Source organism: Amblyraja radiata, chromosome 1 (assembly GCF_010909765.2).
Source record: "Amblyraja radiata isolate CabotCenter1 chromosome 1, sAmbRad1.1.pri, whole genome shotgun sequence".
NCBI lineage: Eukaryota > Metazoa > Chordata > Chondrichthyes > Rajiformes > Rajidae > Amblyraja > Amblyraja radiata.
In genome coordinates this window covers 99,887,170-99,900,303 of record NC_045956.1, presented here as the reverse complement: position 1 = coordinate 99,900,303, position 13,134 = coordinate 99,887,170, and the positions used below count along the sequence as shown (strand labels likewise).

Below are 13,134 nucleotides of genomic sequence, written 5' to 3'. Positions count from 1 at the left end.
CACCTATCCATGTTCTCCAGGGATGACGCCTAACCCGCTGGGTTACTCCAGCACTTAGTGTCATTTTTTGGATACCAGCATCTGCAGTTCCTTGTTTCTTTATCAATCTTTTGCGTACTGCTTCCGATGGTTATTTGTATATTTTTAAAGGTTTTAAAGGTATATTTTTAAAGGTTTGTGATGCTCCACTGTAATTATCCCAACTCTATAATTTGTCACTCAAGCCAAGCTGACTACAGTTGCCTCTACTTCTGAGCATCTGCCTGTAATTTTATGTCTGTGTGGGACAGCAGGTGGACAGAGCCACAAAATGTGGATGAGTCACAATGTGTCTGGCTCAATATGTAAGACATGAGTCTGGATGTGGCCTAGGTACTGAAGTAACACAATTACATAGATTTCCTCAACATATATGCCACAAAAATACTTATGCTTCCTTATTTACAATTGCACAGTGTTTCCCATCCCAGTGGGAGTGAGATAGGAGATCCGCGCTGAACTAGCACTATCCGACACACTAGAGACAATTTACCATTTTTACCGAAGCCAATTAACCTACAAATTTGTACTACTTTGGAGTGTGGGAGGATACCCGTGTATCTGAAGAAAACCCACGTGGCCACAGGGGGAATGTGCCAACTCCATACAGACAGCATCTGTAATCAGGATTGAACCCGTGTCTCCGGCGCAATAAGGAGGCAACTCTCCTGCTGCACCACCGTGCCACCCACAAATGGAAGGCTGCACTGTGTATTATGCTGCTAGTGAGGGCTAGAATGCACTTGGACAAAGTTCAGTGGTGCCAAATTTCCCCCAAATCCCAGTGTGTTTTGGACTGGCTGCCTATGGAACTAGGTTAACTTGCCGCAAAGGTGTGTGTATTTAGTTTTTGGCCCACTGACCAGCGATCCCCGGACTTTAATACAACCCTACACAAAATAGGGACAATTTGACATTTACACCAAGCCACTTAACTTATAAACCTGTATGTCTTTGGAGTGTGGGAGGAAACCAAAGATCTTGGAGAAAACCCATGCAGGTCAAGGGGAGTATGTACAAACTCCGTACAGACAAGCATCCGTAGTCAGGATTGAACCTGGGTCTCTAGCGCTGTAAGGCAGTAGTTCTATCCCTACGCCACTGTGCAACCCATATTGATTGTTGTGGAATATTTATTGCTCTTTGCTAAGAATCTCGTCTTTTATTATATTATCTCTGCTCTGATTTGTTCTTACAAACTTTCATATGATGAGAGTCCAGGACTTGGTGCGTGATTCGGTGGAACATTACAAAACATGCTGATAGTATTAAACAAAAGTATGGGTTTCTTTGTGTATATAGAGTTTTATTGACAGATGTACAATACATATATATTGAATACAGAATAAGAAGACTGTACAGTACAAATTTGTGTTCACAGTTTGATATGACAAAATGTCATTACTAAACTCCCATGGGACAATCAGAAATGTTGAAGAAATAGTAAAAATATCTTTAAAATTTCACATCTTTAATTATACTGACTGCAGACACTATTAAATGATTTAAATAAAGTTAACAAGACTTAATATAAACCCCGAATTACTCTTGAAATATAATCCTGTGTTGTTCTATATTTTCCAGCACAAGTACTAGCAATAATCTGCTGGAGTATTCAAAAGCAGGCTTGCAGCGATGCTGAGCAGATGAAATAATCTCTGTCATGTAACAGTGGAATGCTATAAACCTACAGGCAAAAGTACACAATGGTGGGGACAGCAGAGAATTATTTTCACAAATGGGATAATATAACATAATTATTTTCAGTGAAATTTCTACAATTTTCTCAAGAATTAAAAATAAAATTTCGAGCAGATGCTGGAGATCTGAGATAAAAAATGAAAATACTGGAAGCACTCAGCAGGTCATGCGGCATCTCCAGAAAGAGGAACAGAATTAAAGGAACCACAAGAGACTGCGAATGCTGAAATCTGGAGCAGAAAAAAACAGAATCTGGTGCAAAAAACAGCTGCTGGAGGAACTCTGCAGATCAGACAGTAGCTGTGGAGCGCATGGGGTAGTTGATGTTTTGGGTCATGACCCTGCATGAAGAGTGGGTGAACAAAGTTAATGTTTCAGGTCAAAGGCCCTTTGCCAGATGCTAAGTGTTTCCAGCATTTTCAGTATTAATTCAACATACATTTTTGAAAATTAAAAGGCTTTTTAATCAGTTAGTTTTTGTTTCTCCCTGATGCAGTGGTCCCATCAGAACACATCTGGTACTGCTCAGAAAATCTGGAAAGGCTGGAGAGGTTTGGGGGGTTTGAGGGGAAGAGGGCAACTGGACCGGGTTGTATCATTGCTGCAATGCCAAATTGATTCTCTTTTTCCTACCATTCTAATGCCTCGTGAGATGGATGGTTTGTTAGTAGGTTTGGAATTGATCATTCAAACTTGTGAATGACTTTGGTAATAATTCATTTTCAACAGCATCCTTTTGAACAGTGTGAAAAAAGTCACTTTTACAGATGGGAGCATATGAATTTGTTTCAGCAAAAAATATTTTTTTCCCCCATGGCATTCCCCATATCCCCAAAAAACTTGTCAAATGTATAAATTAGTGGAGCCATTAATTAATTAATTAAGGCATTAATTTACTTTCTAGTCAACTAAACAGAATACTGCATTGATTTATGTGCATTAAAACCAATGTAGGTGTGCATATGTTAATAGCTTTACATATTAATATATTTCCAAAGAATGGATATTTTTAAGGGAGAGATAGATTCTTGATTAGGATGCATGTCAGGGGTTATGGGGAGAAGGCAGGAGAATGGGGTTGAGAGGGAAAGATTTATGAGCCATGATTGAATGGTGCAGTAGACTTGGTGGATTGAATGGCCTAATTCTTCTCCTATCACTTATGAATTTATAAACTTATAAATATATGTTTTTAAAGAATGGGATTGAGATCTGCATACACTTCCTAATAAATATCATTCCCATGAACAGCATGACTGATCACCTCAGGCATGTTTACCAGGATTGCTCGAAAGCACTTTTTATAATAGTTATTGTATGTGCTATTATGAAAATTTAAAGAAAATCCAATTTTATTAACAGCATGACCTTTTATTTCATCTATTCAGCATCTTTTATTTTATTAAGTGTCAAAATAAGCTTCTCTAGCTATTATCCCCAAACCAACATTCTAAACCAAAATGTATGTTACCCTAAAAAAATAATTCACATTTCAGGTATCTAAGCTGAGAAGAATAGATTCAAAATGTGCATGCCATCCAAATCCCCCTTCCCACCTCTGTATATGACACAGCACATAGAGGGGCGTTTCATGGTCTTTTTAAACTATTGCTGCTTTGTTTATCTTTTAAAGCAGAGAGGCATTACTCTTACAGCTGCCTCTTAAAAATAATTATCCCCGCATTTATTATTCATGATGTGAACATTACCTGATTGCACCCATTTTCAAGTGCATTTTAATTTAAATTCTGCGACAGATCACCCACTCTGCAAAGAGGAAATAAGTCGCTCTTTGATATGAAAGACAGAAGAGGCAGGCCAGCTGCCATGAATTGCTGTGTTTGCATATTTCTATGTGCAGCAACATTTTACCAGTTTGTACATGAAACTACTGGTATCTACCGCTCTTGCTCTATTGCACAGAATGTAACATCACGTGCCCCTGATGCCAAGCATCACCCCTAGTTCAAGTCTGGACAGGTATTCCTATTAGCAATGTTCTACACACAAACTGTTGCTTTGAAGAATTGGGTCGATTCACCTTTGCTCACTTGCACGGATCCAGATTCTAATCCTCTGGCGCCATTGAGTTTTGTTCCTCCTAGATCTAACTTGCTTGGCGGTGAAATTCTTATCTATGTAGAAAACTTACTTCAGAGGCTATCATGATAAATTATAAACCCAAGTTTTCAACCAAAGTGAATTGAAAGAGAATGCTAATCTACCTCCAATTGTGTCCCTGTAAAGCTTGGTCTACTGTTGGGCTGCAGTTTACAGATCTAGATAACTTGATCCCCACTCTCCCTGAGTTTGCTTAATAAGTAGGTACTCTTCACTTGCAGTTATTGGATAGTGGTGGCCCATGTAACCATTGATGACTTTAGAGCCATATCCTTCCCTGACAGCCGTGCATGCAAATGCTTTGCAGTAGCAAGACATTGGATCTTAGTTATAAATGGAAATTCCTATTGCTTTCATTCTTCCCCAGGCACTGATCGTAGAACTCCAGTGTTACCAGGGATGTCAGGGATGGAATTAACTAATTCACTACAAATTGGGGACTGACTTTATTACCATCTTACTTTTCGTGGCTCAAACTGGTCAGTGTTTTTAACAACATTGTTGATCAGTAAAAATAAATGCTGTATCTCAAATTGCTAGAATATAATTTATGGAATATAATAAAGTTAGTTGCATTAAAGTGATTATTGATTTAATTTAAAATTCAAATAGGTTCAGTGGTCACAATATTATGGCAAATATTTTCCCAAAACAAAAAGGTAGATTGAAAACTATTGTGATGGTGATTATTTATAGTCAGTCCGAAAATATGGAGAAATAATTGGAGGATGTATATTTTCAACACTGTGATTTATGTCTGAACATGTTGGTAGTACGTGATTTGCAAACATATTTTTCCATTTGATTGAATTTTAATTAATGATAGTCCAATTGCTTCTTAGTCCATCATGTTGCATTACTGTTCATTTAAAAGCATGAATGAAAACTGCCATAAAAAACTACTGGAAAAGTGTGTTGTGAATTAATTTGAAAAATAATTTCAAATCGGTTACATTTTATTTCTGTAAATATGGAACTAACAAGAAAACTTGGATTTTGATGTGCTACTTTTTCAAATCTTTTTCGTGGCAATAACAGTAATGTTACACAAACCAGCATTGACACCTACCCAGTGGTATACACAAACAAATGTTCTGCCATTTAAACTCAGAGTGTTCAACATGTTGAATGGCTACAATGAGTGCTTACACAATCTTAACAAATGCAAGCAATGAACCAACAGTGGAAATATTGAAGCAAGAGTCAACATGAAAGATGTTCTTTGAGCAGCTTAATATTATTATCCCCAGAATAATTTTAAAGTAAGATATTACGAATGTGGCCTGAAATGCCCTATTTGGCAGATTATATTTTCTTACACTAATTTCCCCAATTTTTAATTCCCACTGATTGCACCTAGTTCTTCCACAATGTTCTGGGATTGAACTTATTGGAACACAATTACTCCATTTGGTTCATGCATCATGAAACCAACACTGCATCCTCCTGGTCAAAGAAATATGTCAAGAATATCCATATAATTACAAATGTGTTGTTTGAATAATTGATGATAGGAACTGAAATATTTGAAACAAATTCCTTTTTCACTCAGTAGATCAAAACTACTTGTAGTTGAATTATGTTTATCTATTGTCCACAAAGGGAGATCAAGAATGTTAAATTTAATTCATGATTGCCAGGCTTATTAAATGTTGTGTAAGTCTTTTTTTTTAATTACCTGTGGTTATAAGGAAGAAAAAATTGGCAAATTAGTGCATAACTATCTGTTTGGCAAAAATGTTATATTCTAAATTTACTGACAATTTTGCGTGTTGCAAGTAAATATTGAACACTTAGATTTTTCTTTCTTATTAAAACCATTTGATCTCAACACCCCTGACATGTGTCCTTGCCCACTTTCTTATGTTGATTAACATGACCTAAAAGTAAGAATATCTCAACTGGTCAATGATGAAATGATAGGCAATGCAGTGCAGGACAAAGACTATGTCACCAAACCACATGCTCATAAACTCAGGGGTGCCATATTTTCATTTCTTCTTTTTCCTTTACCGGGCTTGAAAGTGTGAAACTTCAACTCAGGTGAATGGAAACACTGCTTTTTGATTGATGAAATTGCTGGAAGTTACAAGTCCTGTCGGCTTTTGAGTGTGAACCAATATGAAGAAAAGCCATTGTTGGTGAATCTTGGGTGCTTAACTTCATTAGTTCACATGCATTGACTTTGAAATACAAATGTAACTACTGAAGCTAGCAGTAGGGAGTTGATCTTCAATGGAAAATACTGAAGAACTGTCACAGGACAGTTGGAAAGTTGCCGATGAGAGTGATGGTGTGCAGGATTCCTCCAGTCTCGTCTTGAAGCCTTTCCTTCTTTCACAGTTGTTCGGAATGATTTTCCTGACATCCTCCACCCTTACAACAAAAATATTACAATCCTATGTATAAACCAGTCTGCACAATAAGACACAGTTTTGATATTGTTTTGACAAAAAAAAATCAATTTTAGATGAGGTGTAGTTTCAGTGAAGTAAGAGGCGAAGAACAGCAGTCTACAGCGAAGAGGGAATATCTCTGGCAAAAATTCTGGCAATTTCAATGAACAAATGAGACAACGAAGTGGGGAATGCTGTGCACTAATGTAAAGGCACCCTTGTTGTGAACCACGGCTCCTGCACTTAACAAACAAGTTTTGTTTGTGTTTCTGGTACTGAAAAGTGTTCATCTGTTGAACGATTCGGCCCAGCTGAATCTTGGTTAAGAAAACTACGTGAATAGTTTGCATCTGGTCTGGATTACATTGTGAGCAATGACACACTCAGACCAGCATGTGACGCTTTCTGTGCAGGGCAAGGTGGTCCGAGCGAGAGAAGCTACGGTCACAGTCCGGGCACTGGAAGGGTTTGATGCCGGTGTGTTTCCGGTAATGCCTGGTCAACTCATCCGAACGGGCAAACTTCCACGTGCAACCTTCCCAAGTACACTTGTATGGCTTCTCACCTTCGGGAACAAGGAAAAATGTAAGTTCAGACATAACACAGACTTTGTAGTCATTGCAGTACTTAAACAGTGCACATAGCCTTAAAGTGAGAGGGTTTAAAGGTGATGTGTGGGCCAAGTTTTATATATGTGAATGTGTATGTTATGTATGTGTAGTGAATGCCTGGAACTCGTTGTTGGGGGTGGTGGTGGAGGCAGATATGATAGTAGTATTTAAGTGACTTTTGGATATGCAGAGAATGGAAGGATACGGATTATGTGCAGGGAGATAAGAGTTGATCTTGGCATTATGTTTGGCACCTGACATTATGGGCCAAAGGCCCGTTCCTTTGATATTCTGTTCAATGTTCTATATTCAATAATGGAGGAAAACCCAGATTTACAAAAAAAGCAAATGTAACTCATGATAGATTTTAACCTTGGATTAATTTGGTTTAAAGATTATTTACTATGTCAACTGTTGATTCATTACGCAAAGCCCCGTGAAGTCAGTAAAGTTTTAACCATTAGAAATACCCCTTGAAATTCTGGGTTATATAAACAAGAATGAATGGTACATACTTATAGCCTGCCTGCAGGTGCTTCATGAATTAAGTGATAGTATATCGATTTGTTAAGATTTATTACATAATATATCCTTCCACTGGGGTGTATGAATGTAGCATTTGATATTCTGTTCATTGAAATGAAATTGATCTATACTATTGTCAGTATATTGCAGGAAAAACAAGAACGGCCATATTAAATATAGATATGAAAACATATTAGTGTTAAACAAAGGTTTGAAGAAAATTGCACGTGTTCACTGCTGTTGTACAGAGCCCTAGTGAGACCACACCTGGAGTATTGTGTGCAGTTTTGGTCTCCAAATTTGAGGAAGGACATTCTTGCTATTGAGGGATTGCAGCATAGGTTCACCAGGTTAATTCCCAGGATGGCGGGATTGTCATATGTTGATAGAATGAAGCGGCTGGGCTTGTATTCTATGGAATTTAGAAGGATGAGGGGGATCTTATTGAAACATATAAGATTATTAAGGGTTTAGACACGTTAGAGGCAGAAAACATGTTCCCGATGTTGGGGGAGTCCAGAAACAGGGGCCACAGTTTAAGAATAAGGGGTAAGCCATTTCGAACGGAGATGAGGAAAGACTATTTCACACAGAGAGTTGTGAGTCTGCGGAATTCTCTGCCTCAGAGGGCAGTGAAGGCCGATTTTCTGGATGCTTTCAAGAGAGAGTTAGATCGAGCTCTTAAAGATAGCAGAGTCAAAGGATATGGGGTGAAGGCAGGAACGGGGTACTGATTGTGGATGATCAGCCATGATCACATTGAATGACGGTGCTGGCTCGAAGGGGCCAAATTGCCCACTCCTGCACCTATTGTCTATTGTTCAACAGAATATGCATTACTTTAAATCTAATAAATACAGGAAGAGCAGCAAAATAGTAAAACTGCAGAATCTAATTGTTTGAACTGACGGGCAAAGTTGATGCACAAATCACAATCACAAACTAAACAGAGAAACAATTAAATCAAGTTCAAACAATGTTTAGCATTGCCTCTTCAGGACGTTCCGCAGAAACTAGTAAAACCCTGTCAGAAATTCAAGGTTGCATTCTTCAACTGTTTATCTATCAAGGGGACAACTTGATTAAAGTGATCAGGACCTGAAGGGTTTTTGTATATTTAAAATGTGGGCTTGTTTTTGAAACAACTTGACGCAATGCACACCAATATCTCAGTTACGATAGTCATCCTTCTTACCTGTGTGTGTGCGCCTATGTGCCTTGAGGTGTGAACTCTTTGTGTACACTTTGTTGCATCCTTCAAAGTCACATCTGTGTATGCGACGCTTCCTCTGGGTATCAGGCGATTCAATAGGATGTGGTCTTCCAGCTGTATGAACGATAACTGAAGGAGTATGACTCCTGAAAGAAGGGAGGTAATACATCAGAGCTCAACTAACCACCATCAATAGATGATACATATATTGACAAGACCAATAATCCATCTGCATTTTGAGCTCACAAAACAAAAAACAACACATTTTACACAGACTCAGCATTGAACATACACTTTGCATAAATGTACTCAACTGTAATTGTTCCTCGTAAAGATAGTTTAAAAGCCAGAGTGGTCAGTTATTTATTCAGTTAGGAATGTTTGGTTTAGAGATACAGCATGGAAACAGGCTCTTTGGACCACAAGTCCACGCTGACCATCGATCGCCCGATCATATTAGTTCTATGTTATTCCACTTTCTCGTCCGCTCCCTACACACGGGGGTCAATTTATAGAGGCCAACTAACTTACAAACAGGAAGCAAGGGCATCTGGAGGAAACCCACACGGTCACAGTGAGAACATGCAAATTCCACACAGGCAGCACCCGAGGTCAGGATTGAACCTGGGTCTCTGGGCAGATGGCTCTACCATCTGCCCAACTGTGCCACATTTTTTGTGAATGTGTCCTGTTCACAGAAAACAAGCCCATGAATCTCTGAATTCCCAGGTGTTTGACATTAATCCACTTCTTTATGGAGGATCACGAATGAACATCCTCAGCATTTTATGTTAATTCACAATTCATTCACAAGAGATTATGGAAATAAATTGTGTTCATACATTAATGGTACATATTGGCCAAGCAGGCAAAACCAACAGTATTGCTCAAAGAATCATTTTCCCTCCATGGATAGGAGCACCTTCTGCCAAAGTTTGTTCCTTTGTACATCACCTGATTAAAAGTTTATATTGGTGGACAAAAATCATGAAGAACAGATGTCACTGACGTACAAGCTGCTTCTGATACCAAAATGCAAAGAATATTAATTTTTGCCAAGGAATATTATGTTTATTTGAACCACCAGGGGCGCCGGGGAGATGGCAGCCCTGCCGGCAGTCTGTTTGTCTTTTCACTCTTTTTGTTAATTTTTAGTTTGTTAAATGTTTTTGTTTTAAAGTTCTTCGGTTGGTTTTATGTGGGGGAGGGGGGAGGGGATCGGGAGAAACTTTTTTTCAAGTTCCTACCTTGTCGAAGATGTGATTAATTTTCGGATCACATTCTCCGGGCTCTGCGGCCTACCATCACTGGAGCTGGAAGCCTCCTCAGACTGTCGTGAGCCCCACCGTGAGCAGATCCCGTAACATCGGAGCAGATCCCGTGCCTGGGATCGCTCCCCCATGGCCACCGCGGAACCAACACCAAGGGCTCGCAGTCTTGGGTGAGGCTCGTCGGGAGCTCCAGCGTCGCGGAAGGTTCGACCAGCCCCAACGCGAGGTTCGATCGCCCGGCGCAGGGGAGCTGACATCCCCCCCGATGCGGGAGCTTGATCGCCTCGACGCGGAGGGCCCGAAATGCCGCCGGTTATGGGAGTCAAGATCGTCCCGTCAATGGGTGCTCGAGGCCCACGACGGAGGAAGAACTAAGGAAAGGACTTGAACTTTATTTCGCCTTCCATCACAGTGAGGAATGTGTAGGAGTCACTGTGGTGGATGTTCATGTTAAAATGTGTTTTTGAGTGTTGTTACTTTTAATTGTATGACTGACCTGGCCAATGAAATTCCTCATATGTTGCAAAACATACTTGGCGAATAAAGTGTGATTCTGATTCTGATTTGAATCCATCGTTCAAAACTTTTTTGAATTATATTCAGATAACTTATTTTTATGATCTCTTGGCACCAAAGACTAGATGAACCAATGCCCAAGTGGAATGTAAACAAAAGCTTGTTTATTTAGAGCAATGAGCACCTGTAAAAGGTAATTAAATGAAACACAAAATGGAATCAGGCCCTTCCACCCATGCCGACCTTTGATAACCTGTTAACACAAGTTCTAGGTTATCTCAATTTTGCATCCATCCACTCTCTACACATATGGGGCGATTTACAGAGGCCTATTATCCTACAACTGCACATCCTTAGGATGTGGGAGGAAACCCATGCGGTCACAGGGAGAAAGTGCAAACTCCACGCGGACAGCACACAAGGTCAGGATCGAACCTGGGACACTGGCACTGTGGGGCATCAGCTCCACCGGTTGTACCACCATGCTACCAACATTAGATCAATTGAGCTGGGCATTCCACATTAGTTGGGAGCATCCAAATTGATATAATTTCTATCTCAAAATGAGTGGGAAGTCATGTGTAAAATGACTGTAAATGTTTTGAGCATGTGACTCAGAATCATGTTCATAAGTGATAGGAGCACATTTAGGCCCTTCGGCCCTTCAAGTCGACCGCCATTCAATCATTCTCATCTATCTTTCCCTCCTAACCCCATTCTCCTGCTTTCTCCCCACACCCCTGACACCCATACTAATTAAGAATCTATCTATCTCTGCCTTAAAAATATCCATTGACTTGGTCTCCACAGCCATCTGAGGCAATGAATTCCATGATGAATCCATCAAATATTATGGCCACTAATAGTAAGATTAAACGAGAACTTACCAGTTCGAAGTTTGATCGTTATTTTATGAGGAGTACATTGAGGGAATACGTGAAGAACCCCGCCAGGACGCATGCGTGTCATTCTTCAAAGCAGCGGTGTGAAATCACAGATAACTGTAATGACTGAACATAGTAAGATTAGAGAAGAAAATACCAGTTGAGTATATGATCAAGGGTGAGAGCGGAGGGCACGTATTCCCTCAACGTACTCCTCATAAAATAACGATCAAACTTCGAACTGGTAAGTTCTCGTTTAATCTTACTATTTTACTTCGGAGTCACGTGAGTGACTACGTGAAGATTTCAAAGCTCTGGGATTTCATGCCGTGGAAACGAGTCCATGCATCACATCTGCCTTAATTGACTGTGGGAGGAATTGTGTTAACATGTTTAGACATGAATCCAACATTGAAATCCATGATAAATTGTTAACAACAAATTATAGCCCCTATTTATGGGGTGAAATTATATTACAGAACTTAAAATTGGCTCTGCAAAGTTCCAGTTTAACTACTGGTTTGTGGTAGAATAGTTGGAACATTTTCCCCTGATCCATCCTGCTGTCTCGAGGATTTGGTTCATTGGTACATCCAACTCCATAGCTGCCGATGTAGCTGCAGCCCTGGTGGAATAAGATTTGAATATGTTAGTATCCACCCCAGCTGTTGTTAAAACCTGTTTCAGCCATCTGGAAATAGTTTGAACCGACACTTTTTTGTGGGTTGTTTGTGGCTGATTAGTAGTGCCATCTCATAGCCTCAGATGTTTTTGGTGTTCTCCATATATAACAATAATTTGTCTTATTATACAGAGACGATATCTGTAGGGTAATCCCTAAATTCTATTTTGAGGCCTGATGATCTGTTCTGTTTGAATAATTCGTAATATGAAACGTTATATTCCTGTTGAAGAAGTCATATAGTCCAGCCTTAACTTATGTACGACTGTACCCTTAGTGCCGTGACCAAAGCCATCAGCATGACTGTTTTGTGCGTCAGTCTTTGCAGGGACAGAGCTGTTGCTGGAGACCAATTCCTTAGCAACGTTAAGGCAATACTCATATCCCATTTTAGAGAGTACCTGGTTCTTGGGGGATTGATATTAAAAATTCCCCTCATAAGTTTGGTTACCAGGGGTGAGTCCCAACAGAATGGCGGTGCGACTCTCGTCAGCAGCGGCCTCTGCAGTCCGTCTGCGTTTTTATTATTTTATGTCTATGTTTTTATGTAGTTTTTGTTATTTTTGTTGGGGTATGTGTGTGGGGGGGTGGGGGTGGTGTGGGGGGGGTTGGGGGTAACTTTTAAATCTCTCCCTGCACGGGAGACCCGACCTTTTCTTTGTCGGGTCTCCGTTGTCGTTGGGGCTGCAACGAGGAGCGGCCTCCAACAGGAAGACCAGGGGCTGTGGTGCCGACTACTCACCTCACCGTCGCGGAGCTGGCCGAGTCCAGAGCGGGTGGAGCTGTGGTGGACGCTGCTGCGACCCGACCCCCGGAGATTCGGTGGCTGCAACTGCGGGTTTGGCGGGCGGCGGCACCGGGAGCCCGCAGGTCCCTGGAGGGAGTCCGCTTTTCGGGGCTTCCGCAGCGGCGACTTCTCCCGCCCGAGTTGCGGGGTTGAAGAGCTCCTGGATCGGGGCCTTACAGCACCGCCCCGCGCGGCTTGGAATGGCGGCGGGTCTCTGCGAGCGCACGCCGGGGGCTCTAACATCAAGACCCGGTGTGCGACCTTGCATCACCCAGCGTGGCTTTAATGGCCACGGGACAATCGCCATCGCCCGCCGGGGGCTTTGACTTTGACTTTGACTCTGACATCGGGGGGGAGAGTGCAGTGGAGAGAGAAGTTTTTTTGGCCT

The 13,134-nt window shown here is 40.8% G+C and overlaps 1 protein-coding gene across 9 annotated transcripts in view; it reads right to left on the bottom strand.

The window, feature by feature from the left end:
- Positions 1 to 1,328: 1,328 nt before the first annotated feature.
- klf3 (Kruppel like factor 3) overlaps positions 1,329 to 13,134 on the bottom strand; it is a 101,330-nt gene continuing 89,524 nt past the window's right edge. For all 9 annotated transcript variants that reach the window (XM_033026913.1, XM_033026974.1, XM_033026921.1 and 6 more), the window contains 2 exons: positions 8,589 to 8,752; positions 1,329 to 6,822 (listed from right to left, as the gene is read on the bottom strand). In XM_033026913.1, coding sequence (XP_032882804.1) covers positions 6,641 to 6,822; positions 8,589 to 8,752 — 346 coding nt within the window. In that variant the 3' untranslated portion in view covers positions 1,329 to 6,640. The remainder of the gene's footprint in view (positions 6,823 to 8,588; positions 8,753 to 13,134) is intronic.